The sequence below is a fragment of the Pan paniscus genome, chromosome 12 (assembly GCF_029289425.2).
Source record: "Pan paniscus chromosome 12, NHGRI_mPanPan1-v2.0_pri, whole genome shotgun sequence".
In the NCBI taxonomy this organism is placed as follows: domain Eukaryota; kingdom Metazoa; phylum Chordata; class Mammalia; order Primates; family Hominidae; genus Pan; species Pan paniscus.
This window is the reverse complement of record NC_073261.2, coordinates 124671496-124697276: the sequence shown is the minus strand read 5'-3', so window position 1 is coordinate 124697276 and position 25781 is coordinate 124671496. Positions and strand designations below refer to the sequence as shown.

The 25781-nt window shown below is 49.0% G+C and overlaps 1 protein-coding gene across 18 annotated transcripts in view; it reads right to left on the bottom strand.

The window, feature by feature from the left end:
- Window positions 1-25781, bottom strand: part of MYT1L (myelin transcription factor 1 like) — a 560909-nt gene that overhangs the window by 63418 nt on the left and 471710 nt on the right. For all 18 annotated transcript variants that reach the window (XM_034952508.4, XM_034952504.4, XM_055108320.3 and 15 more), the window contains one exon: window positions 173-235. In XM_034952508.4, coding sequence (XP_034808399.1) covers window positions 173-235 — 63 coding nt within the window. The remainder of the gene's footprint in view (window positions 1-172; window positions 236-25781) is intronic.

Here is a 25781-nt window from a genome sequence, read left to right as displayed (position 1 = left end):
CTAAGAGAAGCTCCAATGAGGACGTCACTGCTTTATGGCGCTAAGAGTCTCTAGATCCTTAATTTTGCCCATGGTGTCAAACTTCGCAAGGCTTGGAGCCTGACGTGAGTGATATTCCTGCCATTTCAGTGAGAAAGAGCATTTTGGAGAGAAGAGTAGCATCTCTACATACCTCCGATGAGAAGCATAATTGCCGGTGATATGTCCAGAACCGTCACAGCCAGGCGTGGGGCACCTAAAATAAAAAATGCAAATTGTGTTAAAATGGAAAGAAATAAAGTTCCCTGAACAATTAACTTTTTTTTAATCCAAAAAGCAAACTAACTCTATTGCTTCACTTCCTACTTGAAAGAGGCTGAGTGGAGCCGGAAGCTCCCTCATGGAGCTGGAAGTCACCATGGCCACACACACACCTTCCAGAGCACCGGGAGCTTCGTGGCTGCTCAGCTCCCCACAGTCTCTGGAGCAGATGCCGTGCTTTTGGTCCCGAGGCTGCTCATTCTAGAACCTGTATTCCCTCCTAACAGCCCACCTTTCCTCCCCTCATTCTTAAAGCTCAGCAGAGCCAGCAACCACAGGGCTTGTTACTGCACCAGCCCACATGGGAAGCAAGGCTCACACATGAACAGACATGCCCTGGGGTCTGAGAGAATGGTTTTAGTCTGAACTCAGACCCCAGCACTGCAAAGGCACCCCTTCCACAGACTGGCCAGGGCTGCGGCCAGCCTGGGTGGTCCCAAGGAGCAGTGAGGGTATCGACCCGCATCTGGACCATGGGAATGCAGGCCGACCGTCTTTCCAATGACCACTGTGCACTCAGGCAGGTTTGATAGACCTTAAAATAGTTGTTACTCTTGAGCGACATGAAGAACATCAATCAGTTCAGATCCACCAGGTCAGTCAGTGGAGAGGCTCTGAACAGTTCATGGGGACATACACTCATCTGCTGAAGCCTACCGAGGCAACCCCATCCCGTTTCTTAATTAAGGTCTTGCCATTTCTCTAATCAGAGACTTTTTTTAAGAAAAAGAGCTTTATAATTATATTGCCCTCCGTATAACTTCTTAACTATGCTGTCTCAAGAATAATGAGATCAACTTCTTAACTATGCTGTCTCAAGAATAATGAGATCACACTGCAAACACATTTTCACTTTGAGCTATTTCAGTTGCATTTGCACCCACCATGAATGTAAAAATTAAGAAAAAATTCCCTTTATTTCCATTACATTTGTAATTCTCCAAAAATGACAAGGAGAAAGCAACTTAGTGAGCAATATTACACCTAGTAGGAAGCATCAAAGCATACTCCATGCCCCTTCCCACCTCAGTGAGTACCCGAATTCTTGTCAAGATCAAGAATCACAATTTAAAAATATTTTAATACATGTCTACTGCTCCTAGAGATTTCAATTTGCTTTCCACTCAGAAAGTCACTATGGATAGGGTACTGGGGGCTGAGACCAGGACGGCAAAGTGCTTGCTTACAGGTGGGTTTTCTCAAGATCAGAGGAGAATGGCAGGGATTAGAGTGGGAACACATGAAATTGGCCGAATTTTAAGTGTATGAATGTCACATTTTGATACTTGGATGTGTAAATGGTTTTCAGTACTCTCCTTTAGTCCTAAGAAAGGGAACAGAACTCTAGATCTCAGGGTATAGAAGTGGATGTTTTCCACATCATATTAGAGGAAAAGTCTAATTTATGACCTGCTCCCAGGGAGAATGAGAGGGTCACTGAGTGAAGAAGCAGTAAAGGGTTCTTCTGTGTGCTCCCATCACTGCTCTTCAGCCTAAGGGGAACTGGGGATTTTAAAAGAGGAGTTTGGGGCAGAACAGTGATGAGGTATTTCAAACAGTGTCTGCATATCATGAGCAACAACTCCAAATCCAATTGTTAGACCTGATTTTTGTTCAAGTAACAGCTGTTCACATATACTTAAAGTTTGATCGTAAGACTATTCAGTCAGTTGCTAAGTAATTATTGTCTAAAAAATAAATTAAATGACTGAACTTAACTAGCTGGTTTTTCAAATGACATCTTATGTGGGTAAACTCCAAACCCATATGCTTACATAGGAAGACATTTGAAAGCAACAAAAATCATTCTATCCAAGAGAAGCTAATCGTGGTGCATGTATCTGTATTAAAAATGTATCAAGAAACAAATTTTTCCTACCAGCCACCAATACATACTTGGTATTACTTTTTGCTTAAGAAAAGAAAAAGATTCTTAAACTTTCTAATTCAAGTACATAGTGCATGTTTATTTAAAATTTATTCATTTTAATATGGCTAAACATTTTTGAGATGTTCTTTTTTGTTGGGGCAGAAGGAAGTTGACTCTTCTGCTCAAATTTAAAGTGAGATATTATAGCCAAATAATTCAGTGAAAATCATATTTTTACTACCTATAAAAGTTTTTGTGGTAGTTTTTATGTGTTTAAATGTCATTTATGAAAGTATAATCCATTGTTTGATAAGAAAATAGGTGCTTTAACCAGCACCTGTGGCAACTTAATGTCCTGTCAAATACCTTTATTGCTTGGTTTATGTGTCCTTCTTGTTATAGGAGAATATGCCTTTTAAAAAAGCTTATTAATAGCACTTTCCCAATTTATATCTTAAAAATCCAAAGAACACTGGATTAATAAAATTTGGGAGGGTAGAATAAAATAATTGATGACTCTTGCTGCATTTCTCGGGTGGGATGGGGCTGTTGGAGAACCTGAACTACTTTGAAAACATTAGGTCTCAGTATAAATACAACTCACAACTGCTAACTTGGAGGGTGGCGGGGGGACACTGTGGGTTTTGTTTTGTTTATTGATTAGTCTTTAAAGTAGGGCTTTTTTTGAGATTACTGGGCCATCATTAAATGTGATTATGTAAAGAGATTAATGATACATATGGAGGGCTCTACCCAAGTCCGCTAAATAAGCACTACTCAAGTGCAGACTGCAAGCTCAAATGTATCTGTGTTATGAGATTAATGGAAAATAGCAAGTGTGCTGCTGAAGTCTACACCAATGGGGTTAGATGAGTGCTATGCCCTTAATTTTAAAATCAAATTAGGTTTCAGTAAAAAAAGTTTTTAAAATGTCCTTTTTCATCATGAAAACAAAACTATATTGATTTAGCTCATTTTTAGAGCTTTCACTGTACTGAGGAAGAAAAAAATCATTGGAAGGAGGCTTTTCTCTCTTAAAAGGATTGTTCTCATTTCCAGGGTTTCGAGTTGGGCGGGTGGGGCGTTCATCCCAGGCGTGCCACTTGCTAGCCGCGTGAATGAATGTGGGGAAGCTGTTTGGCCTGAGAAGGCTCACAGTCCTCCTGGGCCTGACGTCGTCTCCTTCTCTTGAGACGCCTCTCCACCTGCCTGCATAGGTTCCTGTGAACGCCACAGTTCAGGCTGCCCTCAACGTCCTCACTAGCGCCCAGAGCAGAGACATGCTGGAAACACTGGCTGTGTCTCCCTGAGATAACCAGCCCCCGGTTTTCGGGGGTGGTAATTCAGCTTTTCCGTCTTTAGGTGGTGCTTCTAGACCACATAAGGCAGCCCAGAATGGCTTTTCAAGGGTTCCTCCTTCCAACCGCTCTTGGTATCCATTTTTATGTTACTGTTCAAGAATTTAAGGCTCTTTAAAAACTCATAGATTTACATACAAATTTCCTAGCTTTAAGAAATCTCAACATTAAAAAAATACAATGTTCTGAAGTCGATGGATGGGGAAGTGATTGTTCATCTAACAAAAGGGATCTTCGCCTCTCAAACGGAGTCAGCTCCAGGATCCTCGACAATGGGCGTGGCGTGAAATCGATTTACAAACATGCGATTTGTATCTGCCCATCTAGGAGCATGCCTTTTCCACGAAGGAAGCCCAGGTGGGACAATCAGCGTCCCCCGTGGATAGAATCAGATGGCAGCCTGTGCTGCACAGCTTGGGTTTGGAAATGGCAGAAGAGATTGACTGGGTTTCCATGGAAACGGCCTCTCAGCTCCCTTTCAGGGAGGCTGCGGCTCTCAGCGCTGCAGCACTCAGGCTGCTGGGGAGCAGAGTGGGGTTGGAAAGAGCACCACTCACCTAGCGCCCCGCCTGCTTTCCTGACAGTTACCACGAACAATAACAGCAAGGCTATTTTAAGTTCCTGTAGATGGTTAAGGTGTAAACTTGCATTAAATAAAACGCTTGGTTATATATACATATGTATATATTTTCTTTTCTATTCCAAAGATACTATTGGTAAAAACAACTGGAGAAAGAAGATGATGAACAAATAATCTTGAAACCCACACGAGCTGCCCCACGGATATTTTCAAGACAAAAATAGTCCTGATCTTGCTTCATCTCTGGTCATGGGTTTGCCTGAGATTAAGAATTTAAGAGAAAAAAAAATTAAAAAAAGGAAGAAGAATTGAAGAGAAAATAACTTTTGGTTGTACATATTAAGAGAAAATAACTTTTGGTTGTACATATTACTATCTGGTTGAAAAAATGTGTCTTGTATAGACATTTACGAGTGGTGATGGAAAAATCATAATAAAATATTTTAAGCAGTATTTACATTACAGCCAACGTGCAGAATTCAGGCAAATTCTAAAAAAATAAAACAAAACAAAACAAAAACACCCAAGCAACAACAAGAAAACAAAAAGTAAAAGACAGGGACACTCAGAAGCATTTGGAACTCTGACTTTAAGGCAAGAGCCCTTGTCAGGTAGAAACAGCTGTTCCTGTTGCTTTTGCAGATCTGAGGCATCTGAGGAACCCTTGGACTTGACCCCTTGTCCCCTTTGTGCTCCTGGCCTTGTCTTTACTATTCGCCACCAAAGAAACAATCTCTGTGAGCCTGTGTAAGAAGCGGCATTGACCACACGTCCATGGAGGTCATAAGATGTGTCCGCTAACATAAAAGAAGAGCTCGAAATCTAGGCATTAAAATACATCATCATAAAAAAATCATATTGTTTTCCATTGGTGCACATCACGCAGCTGGGACGCTCACCAACTGGCTTTTCAGATGCCCTCTGATGTGTCCTTCCCAGGACATAAACCCATTGCTGTGCTGATTCCCTCCCATTTACAAAACCATAACCTGAAGCAGGGTGGTGTATATGAAACAGCTGTGTCTACCGACTGAGGCTGTATTGTAGCCAGTTATTCATACGAATGTTTTGAAAGTGCTCCCTCTAGGGTCTATCATCCCATCCTCTCTCTTTCAAAAGGAAATAGTATGGAAATTAAATAAATGCTTGCAGTTCCACTAAGCAAGGCATTGAAAGCACGACATGCTCTTCAGGATAGGGCTGCCTCTAGTTAAATGAATGCTCACAGTACAGCACATTTTACTGCCTAAACCCACTTTACATCAATGCTGTTAGAAAACAAGGCAGAGACTCCTGGAGACAGAGGCCAGGACAGAGCCCACAGCACAGACATTCATTGTCCAGGGGTCGGGACAAGCTGCCACGTGCTTTTGTTAGACACATGTGTTGAACACCCAGAGTCAGTGAGGACAACCTCCCACCATCACCTGCAGAGCAAGTGCACGCAGAGGCTCAGAGGCCACAGGCCTGGGAGGCAGGGCCTGGGAGTCCTCCCAGCCTGACTCAGCGTTTCACAGGAGCATGAACACGAGGCGAGACCCAGCCAGTCATCAGGGCCTGGGAGTCCTCCCAGCGTGACTCAGCATCTTACAGGAGCATGACTGCGGGCCAAGACCCAGCGGGTCCACCACCATCTATCTCCAAATCAGTCTAAAGGGAGAACTACCTGGAAGAGACGCACAATCTCTCATCTTGATTGAGTTAACTACTTATTTTTTTTTTTTTAAAGTCTTCTAAATGAAGGCTAAAAGGACTCCCAGAATGTTTCAGCTCTGTCTGGATTAATGATCTCTGAGGCTGCCCTCATCTAATTGAGTCATTCCTCAAAGGCTCCCCTGATTTTGAACTCAGCAGCTAAAATGTACAGAACAACATTGAATATTTGGAGTAATAATGCAAATGTCAGATGGAGAGACTTTGAGTTCTTCTAAGAATTTCTCAGAGAGCCCCTTTCATGTGTCTTTTTTCATTCCTTTGTTTCATGGTAGCTCTATCATGGAGACTTAAGTAGTAAAAGACAAAATATGAAAAAATAGATTTTTTTCTTTATCCCCCGAATTAAAACAAAATAACAAAAATGTATAATCAGGCCTTAGCTATAGGAGAAAAACATATTTGTAAATCAGAATGATTCTGGCCACATGAATAAGCCTTTGCCCCACTTACATGGAAATTTCAATTTTAAAACTTGTTTTTCGCTTAAACAGATCTGGTTCTAAAAATATGTATTGCTCTGAAGCACCAGAGACATGGTAAAAAAAATTTTTTAAAATACATATTACTATTTTTTTTTTAATTTGAGACAGAGTCTCACTCTGTTGCCCAGGCTGGAGTACAGTGGTGCAACCTCCTCCTCCCAGGTTCAAGTGATTCTCCTGTCTCAGCCTTCCCAGCAGCTGGGATTACGGGTGTGCGCCACCATACCCAGCTAATCTTTTGTATTTTTGTAGAGACAGGGGTTTCGCCATGTGGGCCAGGCTGGTCTCAAACTCCTGACCTCAAGTAATCTGCGTGCCTTGGCCTCCCAAAGTGCTGGGATTGTGGGCGTAAGCCACCACACACAACCTAAATATATATTTTAATTTTGATTCTTATTGTCATATAAATGGGAAACAATAAAGAAATGTAGAGAAAGGCAAAATAAAGACATTTCAAATGGGAGAAAAAGGCTCGATACTCATTTTTAGTCTGCACTGCTACAACTTTCTTTCCAAACAGAAAGAGACCAGGCTACTTAGGAGTAAGCAGTTCAGAGCTGATCCTCTGCATCCGACTGCTCCACATCCTTGGATTCAACCAATGAAAGATCAAAAATATTCAGAGAAAAATGATAAAAAACAGTAAAAATAATATAAATTTTAAAAATACACTATAACAACTCCATCAATAGCCTTTACTTTGTATTAAGAATTGTATGTAATCCAGAGAAAGTTAAAATGCATGAGAGGATGTGTGCAGCTCGTAGCAGGGACAGGAGCCCCCTTGGATTTGGTATCCTCAGGGGTCCTGGAACCAACCCCCCAGGGATGCTGGGAAACAACTATCCTGTATCACTTCTGGCCAATTTCTTAAAGAGATTTCCTAAAATTCACGGAAAGGCAATTCTTGTAAATCACTCTGCAGTTTGTAAGACATTCAGTGATTTTGTCTTCTTTTGGAATTCCATGTGAAGTATGCGTATTTTGCACTTTCTCCCACGCTAATACAGCAGTGCAGGATCCCGCATGGGGCGTTGATATTTTCCAAGCCACCTTTTGCTACCTTCTCCCGGGTGGAGTCTCTGCTGCCTCCCCCATAGGCACCTCAGCCTCCCTGCCCGGTGCCCTCTCCGAATTCCCTTTCCCAAAGCCTCTCATTAGGAAAGGGTGCAGCGGCATGCCTGCTACTTAGAAGTACCAGATACTGCAAGATGCTGCACACACCCCCTGACAGCCTGGGGGAGGGCGCTCTTCTCACTAAGCTTCAGCCACTCTGGGTCTCCCGGGAGCCTTTGTTCCTGAGATTCTTAGAGGGTCTCCCATTCTGCTTGGTTTCCTGAAAGTCAGGTGAGGGTTTTTTACAAAATGATGTCTAGGATATTCCAGTATTAGGAAAACCTACACATTTCAAAGTGTGAAGTAGAGTTGCCTATATTAGTGGCATTTAGGTGGAATGCTTGCTTTCTGATATATGTAAACTGTAAACAAAAAACACCTTTCTTTCTTTTGGTTCCCAGCGCTTTTCTTTTTAAATTACACTAGAAAATAACAAAAAATACATGGGAAATAATTTTAAAAGTACCCTTATCATAATTTTTTAAAAATTTCTTTTTCATGACGCAGATGAGATTTTGGAATGGGCTAGGCCCCAGGTTGCTCAGAACGTGCAAGGGTCATCATGCAAATGAAACACCAAAGTTCTGGTTGTAGGGCCTTGTGGCTGAGAGTGTGCAAGAACTGTGAAGTTATGGCAGGCAAAATAGCAACTGGGCGGGTGAAGAAGCATTATTAGTTCTATCATGCCCAATAACTGTAGTAACCAGAACACACCTAAGTTTATCTGGATGACATGCAGATGGTATCACCCGCTGATCAGCAGGAATATTGGCCAGGGGATTTACACCGTGGCTTGCGGCTCCAGTGCCTATATTAGCACTGGGTCAGCCTCTCACCTGCACCACGTCCCATCCAGCTGCCCTGCCCCCTGGCCCTGGTGCCCCGATACCCTGGAGGACGCACGCATGCTGCCCCAGCGTTGGGGACAGCGCGCCGGATGAGAGGGACTCTGGGAAAGGGGACCTGGGCCGCGCTGGTGACAGGTCTGTCTCCACTCCTGGGCTTGTTTTCTGGGGACTCTCTCGCTGCGGTTTGGCTGTTTGGGGAGCACCCAGGGGCTGCCACGGCAGCGTCACTGTCCATGCTGCATGCAGTTTGTCTGTTTCCCGACCATGCAGCCTAGGACTCTTCACTTATCCCTCTGTGTTGATCATGCTGCCCTCGTTGCCAACACTGTGAACCGCTGCAGGGCCGAAAGGCGCCCCAAGTACATCCAGCAATAGGCTCCTGTCCAGTGCGGCAGAACGTACCTAGCACATCCTGACGTCCCATTCACTTAACGGGATGTGTCCATGGGAACTGCTGCCAGAGCACATGCACGTCCAGCAGCAGTGGAGCGGCTAAGCAAGAGGCTGGGGCCGCCGGAGCCAGTATTGGGGTTGGACTCGGAGGACCCATGCAAAAAAAAAATACAAAAGGTGACTGGTGCAGCTGACGCAAGGCAACAGAAACACCACCCCAGCCTCTCGCCCTCGCGTGGAAGAGTGAGTTTCATCCAGGGCCTGATGCATTCAAACCACACGCTCGGGATGCAGGTGGGGCCCCCAATTCCACATGCAAAGGGACCTCACTCAGGGCTGGGATGCTGGGGCCTGGGGTCGCAAGAGAGGTACTCACCTTGAGTTGATTACACTGAGCCCTAAGGCAGCTAATACCATTTACATGTAGTAAAAACATGTTTTAAAATACATTTTATGCAGCTTGTTGCAGGGAATTCCTTTCGGGCGGTGGGATCCGGGATATGTGTAAGACTGAGCATCTCTACCTTACTCTCAATACAGCCATTATTAGATGGTCTGGAGATGCTTTCACAAACAGTCCTTTGTCCTTATCACTCTCAGAGGCAAGGACTGTTTGTCCCTTAGGGTAAGGAACCCGCTGTGGGATGAGGAGTCATTCATCCTGGAGGGTTAATGGTGGGGGCTGGGAGCGGTTCTTTGCAAGGGCTACTGCCTCGACAGCACCAATTTTCCAACACCAAGAACCCACTGGATTGCCTGTGAGACTAAGACGGAGGATCCAGCACCACCACGGCGACCACGCTCATGGCCAGCACCACCACTGCTCACCTCACACACACACACTTGTGCACACACACTCACTCCTAGCCCCAGAGGGCACAGAGGGAAGCGGCAACAATGGCCAAAAACTCAACACAGCTCAGATATTGTTTTTTAAATCTGAGGACCCCGAGGCCCTGAGGAACTGAAAGAGCCATTCTGTGGGGTCAGACACAGACTCCTGTGTGTGCCTGGAGGGGTCCTGAGGGCAGCAACTTCTTCCACTGCTGAACCGGGGCATGGGGACAGCCACCTCCTATCTCCCTCCGGGAGGGATTAGACTCCTTTTCAGTTACATAAGGGAGGTTCAGAGAATTCAAAAGCAGATCAGTTTCCAAAAGCTGCTAGACTTCAGCTTGCCTTAGGAAAGGCAGGTCTTCCAGGACAGGAGAAAGGAAGGATTTCTAGAGCCACCTAGACAGGAGGGGATGTACATGTTTTTCCTCTTCAGCAGAAATGTCGATCCTCATCTTTTACATTCGTGTTATTTTTGTGCTATTTTTTGTTTGCCTGGTTTGTGAATCTTTTTTTTTTTTTTGTAGCCCTTAACTTCTCTCATAGGGAAAAGATTTGTATTCTAATCGGGGTTTCGGGGGGTGTTAAAGACGCTGTGCTCTGCCTGCAGCCTGTGTAATGCTGGATCCGCCTGCAGCCTGTGTAATCCTAGATCTGCCTGCAGCCTGTGTAATCCTGGATCCGCCTGCAGCCTGTGTAATCCTAGATCTGCCTGCAGCCTGTGTAATCGTGGATCCTCCTACAACCTGTGTAATCCTGGATCTGCCTGCAGCCTATGTAATCCTGGATCTGTGTGCAGCCTGTGTAATCCTGGATACTCCTCCAGCCTGTGTAATCCTGGATCTGCCTGCAGCCTGAGTAATCCTAGATCCGCCTGCAGCCTGTGTAATCCTGGATCCTCCTGCAGCCTGTGTAATCCTGGATCTGCCTGCAGCCTGTGTAATCCTAGATCTGCCTGCAGCCTGTGTAATCCTGGATCCTCCTGAAGCCTGTGTAATCCGAGATCTGCCAGCAGCCTGTGTAATCCTAGATCCGCCTGCAGCCTGTGTAATCCTGGATCCTCCTGCAGCCTGTGTAATCCTAGATCCGCCTGCAGCCTGTGTATTCCTGGATCCTCCTGCAGCCTGTGTAATCCTAGATCTGCCGGCAGCCTGTGTAATCCTAGATCTGCCGGCAGCCTGTGTAATCCTAGAACTGCCTGCAGCCTGTGTAATCCTGGATCCTTCTGCAGCCTGTGTAATCCCAGATCTGCCTGCAGCCTGTGTAATCCTGGATCCCCCGGCAGCCTGTGTAATTCTAGATCTGCCTGCAGCCTGTGTACTCCTGGATCCTCCTGCAGCCTGTGTAATCCTGGATCCTCCTGCAGCCTGTGTAATCCTAGATCTGTCTGCAGCCTGTGTAATCCTGGATCCTCCTGCAGCCTGTGTAATCCTGGATCCACCTGCAGCCTCTGTAATCCTGGATCTGACTGCAGCTTCTGTAATCCCAGATCTTCCTGCAGCCTGTGTAATCCTGGATCCTCCTGCAGCCTGTGTAATTCTAGATCTGCCTGCAGCCTGTGTAATCCTGGATCCACCTGCAGCCTCTGTAATCCTGGATCTGACTGCAGCTTCTGTAATCCCAGATCTTCCTGCAGCCTGTGTAATCCTGGGTCCTCCTGCAGCCTGTGTAATCCTGGATCTGCCTGCAGCCTGTGTAATCCTGGATCCTCCTGCAGCCTGTGTAATCCTGGATCTGCCTGCAGCCTGTGTAGTCCTGGATCCTCCTGCAGCTCTGTAATCCTGGATCTGCCTGCAGCCTGTGTAATCCTGGATCTGCCTGCAGCCTGTGTAATCCTAGATCCTCCTGCAGCCTGTGTAATCCTAGATCTGCCTGCAGCCTGTGTAATCCTAGATCTGCCAGCAGCCTGCGTAATCCTGGATCCGCCTGCAGCCTGCATAATCCTGGATCCTGCTGCAGCCCATGTAATCCTGGATCCTCCTGCAGGCTGTGTAATCCTGGATCCTCCTGCAGCCTGTGTAATCCTGGATCCTCCTGCAGCCTGTGTAATCCTGGATCTGCCTGCAGCCTGTGTAATCCGAGATCTGCCTGCAGCCTGTGTAATCCTGGATCTGCCTGCAGCCTGTGTAATCCTAGATCTGCCGGCAGCCTGTGTAATCCTGGATCCTTCTGCAGCCTGTGTAATTCTAGATCTGCCTGCAGCCTGTGTAATCCTGGATCCACCTGCAGCCTGTGTAATCGTAGATCTGCCTGCAGCCTGTGTAATCCTGGATCTGCCTGCAGCCTGTGTAATCCTGGATCCTCCTGCAGCCTGTGTAATCCTAGATCTGCCTGCAGCCTGTGTAATCCTGGATCCGCCTGCAGCGTGTGTAATCCTGGATCTGCCTGCTGCCTGTGTAATCCTGGATCCTCCTGCAGCCTGTGTAATCCTGGATCTGCCTGCAGCCTGTGTAATCCTGGATCCTCCTGCAGCCTGTGTAATCCTAGTTCTGCCTGCAGCCTGTGTAATCCTGGATCCTCCTGCAGCCTGTGTAATCCTAGATCTGCCTGCAGCCTGTGTAATCCTGGATCCTCCTACAGCCTGTGTAATTCTAGATCTGCCTGCAGACTGTGTAATCCTGGAATTCGCTGAGATTTTTCACACTCGGGGGTCATCTGATGTTTTCTCTTTCTTCCTCCCAAATTCTGCCTCGTGCCCCTATCCTCTTGTTTATAAGTATGATTTTAAAACTTTTTTGGGGTTTATTTTCTCCTCTTTCAGCCTCTTATTTTATAAAAAATGGAACATATTCTTCCTTTCTACCATGGAATCTGCCTTTTCCCTGATTTCAAACCTTGTTTCATTTGTCAAATTTACAAATTATTTCACAGACTTAATTTTTCAAGAGGTTTTTAAAAAAAAATCAAAAAATCTTTATTTTGCAGGCAAGGAAACAGATGTAAAGAGTTAAGTACCTTTAAGGTCAACAAGGAGCAACAAAGCTGAGATTACAGGAACCATCTCTTACCTTCTGGTGCGTTTTGACTGCACTAAACTCTTCTTGCCTGTTCCCTTGTTATCAATAATGCCCACCCCCTAAATCTAGAATCTATCATGTGATCTATGGGGTGAGTTCATTTGTTTTTAAAGCTCAAGGGCTCATTCGTTCCTCTTTGTGCTTTTTATTGATCAGTTCACATGGACTTTCCAGGTCATACAAAACTGAGAAGATTGAAGAAGATTCTAGGAAAGAAAATAAAATGTATCTAGACTTCTGTGTCAGGAAGTAGCCATCCATAGCAGTTGCTATGCTTCTCATGTCTTCCCTCTGGTTACAAAGAGGGCCAAGGAGGGCAGAGAGAGAGGTTGGAGCACCTGCTGCAAACGCTGCAGGGATGTGGCCGTCTCATATTCTGGCTCTGGAATCAGTGACGTGTGTTCCCTGGGGAAAGACGAGAATTGGCTGAGTGGACAGGGGAGAGGGAAAATCAAGAAGGAGAGAGGTGAGTAGGGAAGATGGGAGAAGAAGGAGAAAGGAGGAGGAGAGGAGAGGAGGAGCTGCTGCAGGTGCATTACAAATACACCATAGATCCTGGAGACTCTGGTGTCCAACAGGAGGCTCACAACGCTGGAATGATCCAGGAGGCCAGGGATACAGGGCTGGCCCAGATGGACACTGGGAATGGTAGCGTGTCCAGATGTGAGATTCTGGGCACCCCATGGAGATGGTGGTAGCTTTGGGGCTCAATCCCTGCTCTGAACTCTTGGAGAGAAAAACAGGGCCTGCTTCCTTGAGGCTCTCGACTTTCTATTGGGTGCCTTAACCAAAGATCCCTAACTCAGGAGAACTGAGTGTGGAGTGTGCTGTTTTCACGGATCCTGTGGCCTTTGGGACTATAAGCCAAGGTGCTGCCAGCAGGCTTAGACCATGCTGGCCACCTGCAGCGTGGCCCTTTCCCATCTGGAATCTGTTTCAAGAGTAAGTTAGGGAAAGTAGGCTGGATGAAAAAAATGAAGATGTGCTTACAAGAGCAAAACAACAAGAAAACTGCAATCCACCCAAGGGTGAGAAGACTGAGCTCAGATGTGTTGAGATTCCGACATTCATCCCCACAGACTTCCTTTCACATGACGCCACAGCAGTGTGACAGCCATGCTTGCAGAGTACTGTCCCGCGCCAGCCCGACCCCCGGAAGGATAGAAACGGCATGTCCCGCTCCAGGCCCAACCCCCGGAAGGATAGAAACGGCATGTCCCGCTCCAGCCCGACCCCCGGAAGGATAGAAACGGCATGTCCCGCTCCAGGCCCAACCCCCGGAAGGATAGAAACGGCATGTCCCGCTCCAGCCCGACCCCCGGAAGGATAGAAACGGCATGTCCCGCTCCAGCCCGACCCCCGGAAGGATAGAAACGATATGTGCCGATTGTATTCCGACAGTGGTGGCGACAGTGGAAGGACTTGAACCATGTCACTTGAGAAACAAAAAAGGGGGGGGGCATTTGGGGATATTTGGGGGGATAGTTAGCTCAGAGAAGAGGAGGGAAACAAATGACTCCTTTAAAATAGATGGGAAGTAGATGTTATAAGGCAGAAAGAAATCTTGTTCTGAACATTCATAAATGTCTCGGGACTCCCTCTTGGGAGGAGCCTCTAACCATGGTTGACGGAGGAAAGAACGGCCGCCTTGGGTGGTGGAGCTCACCATCAGGAGAGGAGCTCAAGGACCGCTGGGGTCTGCTGAGAAGTGCAGGGAGCATCACAAGGTGGCTGGGTGGGCGCCTGCCACTGGCCTTCATGCTCCCCAGGGCTGCGGCTGCAGGTTTTCTTCACAGCCTGACATGGCCCAGGTGGATGGTGACGGGCCGGGCTGTGCCTTCCCTCTGGGAAACAAAGATGCCTCTTCAGGGAATTCCAGGAGGCTTCCACGGCTCTTAGGGGACAGGATGCTCAGGGGAGGGCAACTCTAGTGTGAGGGCCATGTGGTTTGAGGTCCTCCCCAACACGCAGAAAGAAAGCCCCCAGCAGACCTGGCAGGTCCGGGGCCTTCTGGAAACCCCTGCCTAGGGGCTGCACCCTCCACGGAGTCTCCACAGCCCTCCCTGCCATGGGTGCATCCAGTCTCCAGCAGGCCCTCCACAGTCTTGCCGCTCCCTCCCTGCCAGCTCCGGCCTTCCCAGCTTCAGCTAGGCATGTGCCGACTTCGTGTCCGCAGCCCTGTCTGTCCTATTGGCTCCCGTTCAACATGGGGCCCCACAGAAAGTTTGCTGGACACTCCTCAAGGGAGAGCTGGCCCTGTCCCCCAGTCGCCATTCCCAGGCTGAGCTCCCGCTTTGCCTCCTGCGCAGAGCTGTCTCTGTGTTCAGGCATCTCGTTTATTCAGGGTCTGGGAGGGCAGGGCTGAGCCCGGATGGGAGGCACGGGTGCCCCTCCACATGTGAAGCTCCCCTCCACAACATCTCTGCCCTCAATGTCTCCCAGAACAGAAGGAGGTGTGGGAGGTTCTTGGCCCCTGCTTGAAGCCCCCTCAGCAGCCAATTCGGGGCAGCCTTCATGCTCTACAGGTTCTGAGGAGCCAGCCACACGCCAGGCTCGCAGAGCTGGTGAAGGATGGTGGCTGCTGCCAGAGGGGTTGGCCTGTTCCAAGTGTCTTTCCTGGCTCTCAGCTGGGAGCTGGGGCTCAGCCTGGCTTAGTTGTGCCCGATTGCTGAGCTTCCACTCTATTTAGGCTCTGGCTTTTCCTGTCACCAGGCTTCTGCCAGAGGATGCTGCTCTATGGGCCCCAGGGTGCTGTCCCCACCAGGTGCTCTTGTGGGGAGGCGGGGGAAGGGCGCCCGTGTGGGTGTCAGCGTGCTAACCCTCCAGGCTACCGCATCTGCCCCGGGTACTGAGTCCCTGGGCGTCTGTGTGGAGAACTGGGCTGGGGGCTGGGGGACTCAGCGCCTGCTTTGGGGAAGGTGCAGACAAAGGTGGGACCTGCACTGGATGTGAGAGGGGGCTGACGGGGCTGAGGGACACCCCCTCCAGCCCAGCTGCTTGCACACCTGGCCAGCAGGCCTGCTCCTGCGGCCGGCCGTGTGGGGTTCCTGCGGGCTTTGAGGCTGAGGCACTCAGGCGTGTGGCCAAAGAGCCCCGGAGTCAGCGAGCCAGACCGGGTTTGGCCTGAGGCTCTGCCATTCCCTTGGTGTGGCGTGTGTTCAGAACAAGTCCCTGAATCTTTCTGAGCCTTAGTTTCTGCATCTGTACAATAGGAAAAATAATGCCCGCCCGCATCGTTAGGATCCTTGTGAGGACTAAAGAACTAAATAAAGTGCAGAGAATTTTAGCTCCCCCTCCTTGTTTTTTTTCTTTTTTTTTTAAGCAGCTAGGCCAGGTTACAGAGGTCCCGGATCTCCTGGAGCTGGCAGCCTTCTTTTGCGTGGTGGTGCAGGTGATCACGTAAGGACTAGTGCACTTTCACAGGTTAGCAAGAAGGCCTGTGAGCTCTGCAGGGGTAAGAAGAGCCAGCACTTAGTACACGTTGAGTACACAAGGCGCGTGGTGGGTTAGACGACCCCATGAGAAGAGCCAGCAGCACTGTGTTTACATCTTCCTCCACACGCTGCCTGCTCACTTGCTGTTCCCATCAGTCCCCCGAGCAAGAGGCTACTGCTGCCATCCCTGTTTCAGATGAAATAGGCACAGGCATTCAGGAATTTGCCCATGGCAAGGAGTGGGCTTTGAACCCAAGCTGTCCCACCTCAGAGGCACTGGGTTTAGCCTCCGAGCTACAGTGTCCACGGGCTGTCTGTGACAGTGCTGCAGCAGGGGCGGACTGAAAGGTGCGAAAGGAAGTTGCCTGCGATGGAGCAGCTCGAAGCATCCAGGAGGCGGCCTGGAGATGCCTCGTGGGAAGAAGTACGGGCCAGATGGAAGCAGGGAGGTCAAGCCGAGGTGGAGACCATGGCCAAGGGGATCTTTTTTATAAAAAAGGAAGATCACTTACAACAGAGGTCAGAGCTAGGCAGAGTCAGGACCATGGGGTGTTGTGAGTGGACAAAGGATCAAGGCTCCACAGACACCTCTGGCCCCGTCGCCTGCTGCCCACAGCTTCCATAGGTGTGGATCATGATGGCCTTACGAAGATGAGAGAGAGAGAGGCAGATGGAGAGACAGAGAGAGGCAGTCAGAGAGGCGGGGGAGGAGAGAGAAGGAGGCAGGCAGAGAGAGAGAGTGGGAGAGAGAGAGAGAGGCAGAGAGAGAGAGGGAGGAGAGGGAGGAGGAGAGAGGCAGGCAGAGAGAGAAGGGGAGAGACAGAGTTGGGAGGAGAGAGGCAGGCAGAGAGAGAAGGGGAGAGAGAGAGTTGGGAGGAGAGAGAGAGGCAAGGAGAGAGGGAGAGGGAAGGGGAGAGAGAGAGAGGCAGGCAGAGAGAGAGAGAGGGAGGGGGAGAGAGAGAGGCAGAGGGAGAGGGAGGGAGAGAGAGAGGCAGAGAGAGAGGGAGAGGGAGGGAGAGAGAGAGGCAGAGAGGGAGGGAGAGAGAGAGGCAGAGAGAGAGGGAGGGAGAGAGAGAGAGGCAGAGAGAGAGGGAGGGGGAGGGAGAGAGGCAGAGAGGGAGGGAGAGAGAGAGGCAGAGAGAGAGGGAGGGAGAGAGAGAGGCAGAGAGAGAGGGAGGGAGAGAGAGAGGCAGAGAGAGAGGGAGGGGGAGAGAGGCAGAGAGAGAGGGGGGGAGAGAGAGAGGCAGAGAAGGGGGGAGAGAGAGAGGGAGGGGGAGAGAGAGAGGCCGTCAGAGAGGGAGGGCAGAGAGAGATGGGCAGAGAAAGAGAGAGGGAGAGGGTGAGAGACAGAAGCAGGCAGAGAGTGAGAGGGTGGGGAAAGGGAGGGAGAGAGAAACAGAAAGAGAGAGAGAGGGAGGAGAGAGAGAGGGTAAAGCAGGCAGCTAGAGAGGGATGGGGGAGAGAGGGAGAGGGGCAGCCAGGGAGAGAGGGTTGGGGGAGAGAGGGAGGGAGGAAGGGAGAGAGAGAGAAAGAGAGAGGGAGGGAGAGAGACAGAGTCTTGCTCACAGCAAACACAGAGTGCAGCAGTGCCAGGGAAGCAGCTTCAGCCCCAGGAAGTCACTGAGTGGAGAGAAGGGTGTGGGGTGAGGGCGCCTGTCAGGGAGACCTTGGGCGAAGGTGTGGATGAAGGGGGGCCTTGCTGGAAGTGAACCGAGGGTCACCCTTGCTGGGAAGTGAACCGAGGGTCGCACACAGGACTCAGGCTATGAGCATCTTTCAGAGGCCCCATTGTCTTGGCTCTCACCCCGGTACCCCACAGCGCCCTTGCCTCCTGCCTATCCCATGTCTCGTCCCTGGAGGTTGGGTTCAGACGTCTGGCAGGTTTTCCTGCACTACTAATCACCAACTTGAATCCAAAGTCCTCAACTTCAGTCTCAAGGGTGTTCCTTGCCTCTGGCTGGGGAGAGGAAGCTCATCTGTCAGAGGAGGATTAGGAGAAAGTCAAGTCAGTGAATGGCAGATGCCAAGAGTGGTCCTGGCAGCCACGTCCACAGGTTTCTGGGGGTGGGGGACCTCGGGGCGCTCCCTGGCTCTCCTCTAGAGAGGATGGAGGCTGCATATGGCTCCGTCTGCAATTCCCCCTCATGGCAGTCTGGATGCAATGAAAGTTTGCCGATTAGATATAGATATGCTCATTAATGTGAATATGTAGATGAAGGTCGTTGTTCACACATTACCTGCATTACGTTAGCTATTCTCCATTAATTTATTTCCCCAAAACTGTTCCAAATAAAAGAACATCTTATGGCGGGAGGGTGGGGCTGCTGACGGTGGCAAATTTCATGTTAGAAATATCTATCTTTATTTAGTAAACCTTCAATGGGAAGCAACTTTGGCTCTATGCTTTTCTTTCCTTTTTTTTGACAGAGTCCTGCTCTGTCACCAGGCTGGAGTGCAGTGGCGTGATCTGGGCTCACTGCTACCTCCGCCTCCTGGGTTCAGGTGATTCCCCTGCCTCAGCCTCCCAAGTAGCTGGGACTACAGGCGTGCACCACCATGCCCAATTTTTGTATTTTTAGTAAAGACGGGGTTTCACCAGGTTGGCCAGGCTGGTTTTGAACTCTTGACCTCAGGTGATCTGCCCGCCTTGGCCTCCCAAAGTGCTGGGATTACAGGTGTGAGCCACCGCGCCCAGCCTTGGCTCTGATTTTTAAGAAAATCATTTAAAAATGTGTCCGTCTCAGAGCGTATTTTCATAGAACCTGCACTTGCATAATACCAAAAATGTGCTTCTTAGGCAAAGAATCTCCTTTTAAAAATGATCTGTTGTTATGTAAGCTATAAAGAAAGAATAGGAATGATTTTCTAGAAGAGGAAGTAAGGAAGGAAGAAACCCTTGATAATTGGGAAGGATCTTAGAGGATGAGAGGCTTGCAGTGGTTTTTAATCTTCCTGTCTTATCAGCACTGGCAAGGAGCAGGTCTCCAGAGCCCCCTCTCCCCGGCCCCGAAGGCAGGGCAGGCGTCCCCAGCCAGGGAGGAAGGCTCTTTGAAGGCTTAGGAAGGGAAGGGGGTCCATTCCTCAGGCTGCCTTCTCTGTGCCCCCCTTCTCTGGCACTCGTGGGCCTGCCCTGGGGCTGAGAGGCAGGGGGGATGCAGGCGAGCGTTGCTATGGAGACACGGTTGCTAGGCTCCCTCCTCCCCCCTCCTCCCTGCGGTGCAGGCTGGTTCTACCGTGTGCAGGAAACCTGAGAGCCTAGATCAGCTCCTTGACTGCAGCACTGCCAGGCACCGAGGAGGGAGGGGAGATGCCCTCAGGTGTGGTGGCCCATGGGAGTGGGCTCCCGGGAGAGGGGAAGGCCTCTCAGTGACACCAGGTTCAGCTTAACCAGCCCTCAGCGGAGATAAGGACATACAGCCCAGGAACCTTTGGAACACACACCAGCTGTCACTGAGCTTCCGCAGGCCATGGGTGCTAGAGCTTCAGCCAGGACTGCCTCCTGGCATGGCCACCAGGGCACGGTCTGTGCCTCACCGGTCCATGCACAGTCAAAATAGAAACCAGAATCACGTGTTAGCTGCAATCCTCTTTTCCACGTGCCACTGTACCTCCACCAGAGACAAAGCACACAGTCCTGGACTTATCCTCTTTTCCACATGCCACTGTACCTCCACCAGAGACAAAGCACACAGTCCTGGACCTGGGTTGTGTTGTCCAACTGCCCTGGACATTTCATCTAAGAAGGTGGTTCAGGGACGATGGCGCAGCCGGTTGGGAAGGGCACTGAGTTGGGGGTCCCATGAGACCTGGCACTCCAAGTCCTCCCCAGTAGCCAGCTGCACTCCCTGGAGGCTCCTTGTCCTGTGCACGGTGCCGGTGCACACATGTGCGTGAGCCTGTGTGTGTGCCTGCATGTGGTCGGTGTAACAGAGATGGGACTTCGTGCCCTACACACTTCACAGGCTCCAAGACGATGAGAACGCCCTGGTTTCGGGGAGAAGCATTTAGTTCTAAGGTGGAAGGAATGGTGATGAGGCAGGCAGGACTTCATGCTGCCGTTTCTCTCTGTTCTGGTCTGTGGTATGCAGTGATAACCTACGGTTTGCCAGACACAGTATCAGGCACTTACAGGCTAACTCATCTAAGTTAGTCCTCATCTTAGACTTGGAAGATGATTATTATCGTTATCCCAGTTTCAGAAAGAAGAAGTTGAGGTTTGAAGAAAACCAAGTACTAAGTTCAGGTTTCCCAGCAAGTGGCAAGCCAGGAGCTCCCAAGGCTGTTTGAATCTGGGGCCGGTGTCTGCTCACTATACCACACAGATCTCCAATTTCCATACCAGGAAACAAGCTAGTCACCTAATAAGTGCTTTAAATTCAAACGACATTAAAAATAAACAGCCTTCATCCATTGCATTGAAAAATTGACCATTTGTAAGGTTGATGAGCCATCAGGGTTGTCAGACGATTTTTCAGAGCCGAGAAGTCGAACTCAGAGGGCATTCTTCTTCTTCTCTACCTGTTGCATGATGTCAGTTCTGATGGTGACTCATGAAGATGCTGACTCTAGTAATGAGAATTTCTGCATTGAAACTATTCGTTGAAATCATTTCACGGTGCAGAGAAAGCTTGTTGCTTTGGCAGAAATCCAAAGTGCACCCAAGCTGCATGGATTTGGGGAGGAGTCCTCAAGGTCTCTGTCCCATTACGCTGATCCGAAGGTTCAGTCCAGGACTTCTAGCCTGCTTGGTGCTGGGGGATGGGTCTTTCCCTGGCATTCTCCTTCCTCAGCTCCCTCCCTGTTCTGTGTGGCTATGGAAAGGTCATGAATGACTCTGCCCCAGAGAGCAGCAGCCTGGAAACTTCTCAAACACACAGCAGGACAGGATAGGGTGGAGGTGGCCATAGAGGGTCGGTCTGCTGGCACTAGGAGCTTGTGGAAATGGCCCAGTCTTGCCTCAGTGACCAGGGGTCTCTTTTCAGTTGGTGATTTTGGGCCAAAGACCTCATTTGGAAAGAATTTTCCTCTTCTCCTGTAGACAAGACCTGGCCAGGCAAGTCCATCGTGAACTCTGAATCATGCTGTTGTAGGCAGAACTCCAAAAGGGACATTTTACATGATCTGTGTTTTCTCTTTATGTGATTTGTCAGAGCCTATGGCACACTGAAAAATGTTAATCAACATTGTTTGCTACTCCAGTTACGGAAGATTGGGTTGAAATCTTGTCTCTGTGAAAAGCAGCATTACAATTTTAATGGAAGTACAATATTCATTTCTGAAAGTTACTGCTAAAGTGTCCTACGTGTGGAAGCAGGTTGCAGTGTGTGGAGACCCAGCTCTGCGAGCTGGCCACTGGGCATTTGGACCGTCCGTTTCTCACTGGTCTTCTGCTTTACCCGCCCTGCCCTAGGCTGGGGCTGTGTGCTGGTGCACGGGATCCATGAACAATTTTAAATGGATCACAAATTCCCCGCAGAGAGAGAGGAAAGGGACAGGAAATGCAGGTGAGACAGAAGAAGCTGAGGAGGGGCAGCTGGGTCTGAGAGTCGGTCTAAAATCCGTGGCCCTTCCTGGTTTCCAGAGTCTGCTAACACAGAAAGTCATGATTCTGATGGGTTGAAAATCAAGTGACTTTACATGTCTAAAGTAAAACCTCTACTCTTAGGCAACTAATTTAACCCTTGAAGTGCTACGGAAATCTCTGTGTGCCAAGATCACGTGTCTCCATGCGCTGATGGAGGCGACTCTGTGGGAAGATTTGCCTCCAGACCTGGCTGGAAGCCGCCGCTGCTGGAGAATTCCGGGAGGGCCCCTCCTATCTCTGCTCCTCAGTTCCCTGGCCTGGAGAACCGGGATACCAATTCATGCCCTGCAGCCGCAGTCCTCTGCAGAGAGCTGGACACAGCGTGCCCCTGTGGGACCCCACATGAGTCCAGTGAAGCCGGAGGGCAGAGGGTATTGTTGCTTTTTCTAGATAAGAAAACTGAAGCTCAGAAAGTTGAATTGACTTGCAGAAGCCCAGGTGGCTAGAGGGGTGAAGGGTCTGGATCGACGGTCCCTGTGCCCCTCCCCTCATCTCACAGGGCAGATGCCCGGCCCAGCTGCTCCCCAAGCTCTCAGGCCACCTCAGTCCTCAGCCTCTTCAGGGCCTGGCACAATGAGAATGGCTTAAACAAGTATGTGTTGAAAAAATTATTGTGTGGGTCAAATGATAACATGACATTCTGAAAGAAGTGAAGAGTTTGCAAGTATAAGATGCCACTAGCATGGATAAGAGAGCTCAGGATTCAAACCAAAATTGTTATCACTGATAGTAAGAGGTGACCATCCAAGCTGAAGCTGCAACAGAGGTCATTGCTGAGACATGAAACTCGGAAGCGCCACATGGATTCTGGAGGAGGCGCATTGTATGAGCTGCATTATTCATAGAGACAATGGAGCACCTCTCATTGTACTTGACGGGTAACTGATCAAGGTGATGCTGGTGCAGACGCATGAAGGTGGAGCTAGTGTGTACCTGGGGAAGTGGAAGTCTAATCTTCTGTAAAAGAGGCTGCCCCAAGAAGCCTGGGGACTGGTCTAGCTTGGAATCTACATGAACGGGAAACAGAAGGGAGGAGATTTCTGGATATCTCCATCATTGTCTCGGAGAGCTATGTTCCGACCCCCAGTCATCCACCAGGGCATGAAAAGTGCCTCCGTTTCCATCACGGTCTCACCCTCACACACATGTCATCCAACGAAAGGTAGAACTGAAGCCAGAATTTAAGGCAGTTTGAAAAATAAAGAAATGACAGAGAATAAGACAACCAAAATATGCCAGCTAGGAAAATGGTTTAGAATTTGGAAAGTGGTGAGGACAGGGAGAAGGCAGCGGTGTGGACTAGATCAGCCATGGGCTTGTGGGCTGGTCAACATTTTTATTTGATGATTTTCAGCCTGATCTACAAGTCTGAGTATTTTTAAATTGTACCATATTAGAATAAGGCAAAGATATATTCGAAAAATGGAATTTTTTTATCTTTGAAATATTTTGATCTTGGTTGTTGGAATTTCAAGTATAAGAAGTTTTATTTCATTCCTTGCTGGAAGTGGGATAAATTTTAGTTTGTTAATTATCTTTGTTCTCTTTTTTCTGACATGCCCTCCCTCCTCCACAGAGTCTCAAAACTCCAGGCCATTCATGGGTTGGTTCTTACCTGTCTTTTCTGGGATTTAATTCTTTTCTGTAATAAATGCTTATACAGCTTATTTTGGGCACCACCAGGTGCTATTCTAAGCACGTTACAAACATGAGCCCATTTAATTTTATAATCATGACCTCTCAGGTAGGGGCCAGCATGATCCTCACTGTGTAGATGGGGAAAACAGAGAGGTTAAGCAACTTGCTGAGGATCACACAGCCTGTGGGTGGCCAAGCCAGGGAGTGAAGCCAGCAGTCTGGCTTTGAAGGCTGTGCTCATAATCACTGCCCCAGCTCCTGCCTCCTGCCTTGGCCTTTGCAGAGGGGCCATAGAAATCACAGGTGCTGCTGACGGGTGGAGAGAGGGTCCGCTCTCCAGGGTCATGGCCTCACAGCATGTTTTGAGACCCTCCCAGGTTTTCAAATGTTTCCAGGCCTTTAAGGAAACTTTATCAATGCAATTTAAATATTCAGACTATATTTTAAAATATATACATTTTTACAGAAAATAGTGGATCTCAAATATAATAAAATTAAAAACAAATGTTAAACTATTTTTATTTTACCTAAAATCTTACTCCATTTGATTTCCCTGGGAATTAAAAGCTAAAGGCAAACATTTTTCAATGACAAAAACTCTTGTCATGATATGAGAAAAAAATGAGAAATACTTAGAGAGATGCCAGCGCCTCCGAGGCTGTACATGGAGAGGCCACAAGTCACTGCCATGTTATTTGATAGTAAGAGCTGATTGAACCCAAACTCAGTCAGGCACATGGCATTGTAATTGCTACAGATGCCCTCCTGAAATGCCAGCATTAATAAGAATGACTGAGATTTTTGCTTCAATTAACTTCACTGATGATTTGTTCAGCATCTGGCAGGCATCAGGCACCATTCTGGGTGCACAGAAAGCCCCAATCCCAGACTCAGGGTGCTGGCTTGCTGGGGAGCGCTCAGAGAGCTCTGACCCTCACCTGTGAGCTTCAGCTGAAAACATGACAGATTTAACATAAAACAAACAAAGGAATAAGAATAGAAAATTCGACAAATAGATCTTGACTTCCTGAGAGTAGACAAGTTCTAAAGAGTAGAATACACTCAAAGCTATTTGGCCTGAAAATTCAGCACCTGATGAGTTCTGATGGCTCAGTGTCTTCCATCTAATGACCACCACCCAGATGGAGAGGGGTGGAGAGGGATGGCCAAAGATACCGGACTCTATGAGGGATGGTCAAAGATACCTGGCTCTACAATCAACACCACCCAGATGGAGAGGGGTGGAGAGGGATGGCCAAAGATACTGGACTCTATGAGGGATGGTCAAAGATACCTGGCTCTACAATCAACACCACCCAGATGGAGAGGGGTGGAGAGGGATGGCCAAAGATACCGGACTCTATGAGGGATGGTCAAAGATACCTGGCTCTACAATCAACACCACCCAGATGGAGAGGGGTGGAGAGGGATGGTCAAAGATACCGGGCTCTATGAGGGATGGTCAAAGATACTGGATTCTATGGGACAGGGCACGAAGAAAGTGACAGGAAATCTACAGTCGGGGAAGGACAGGGAGAGGGCAAGGAGAGGGCAGCCAGGACACGGATCCAGGGGTGTGCGTGCCGGCCTGAGATGAATGCCCATGTTCTCAGCAACCCAATGTTCTTCTCCTTTCCCTCCACAAACAACCCAGGTGTGGAAAACAGGAAACGCTCTTTTTTTTTCCCCCCAAGATGAGTTTTAAATGTGGGAGGTGAATATGAGTTTCAAAGGAAAGATACAAGTCATTTCTCCACAAGAAGCCTCAGGTTCCCCATCTGTGAAATGGGCACGGAAGGTCACCTGCTTTGTGAAGACAAGCTAATGTAACAGGGGGAAAAGTGCTGTGTTTTCCTTATTTTATTAAAGTGTTTTCACGTTGGTTAAGATTGTCAAACTCTGCTGACTTTCTTTAGCACTGGCCAGACTTATCTCTCCGCTGCACCCTGGGATCCTCTCCCCTGCTGTGGGGAGGGCCGTGGACGGGCCATGTGGGCTCAGGGCATGATGGGGGGCAGCCAGGCGTACCTAATGGGCAATGATGTGGCTTCCACCAACCTGTGGTCCAGCGGCTGGGCCGGATGTCCTTCCTCCATCACCTGCTCCCCTGTCCGAGGCCCTGCTGCAGGTGATGATGTCGGACACAGGGCGGCAGAGCCAGAGGGAGCCACGTCCCTCTGCCCGTGCCGTTTGCCACCTCCATGTGATGCTGCAACCTGATCCCACTTGCAGGCAACTCCAGCAGCCAGTTTTACAGCTGTCCTCATGGAAAGGTGACATGCTGGCCTCAGCCATCCTCCTGCCCCATTTCCACCTAGGGCAACGGGATTTTCAGGCTCGCGTGAACTTCTGACAATCTTGCCAGCCCCTCCCCTCACTAAGGAAGAGCCCGGAGCTTGGACAGGCAGCTTCCTTTCTGAGGTCACCTGGCGGCCCGTCTGCTGGCCCATCCGTGGTCCTCCCTCCAGAGTCCTTGCGTTCCTCACAGAGCTGTTTGGTGCGGTTAAGTATATTCTCATTTATTCATTAGCTTTTTTACTTAAAGGCCTGGATTTTAAACAATGGGCAACATGTGCTGAGGGGCGCCATCAGGGAGAGGCTCAAATCTGGA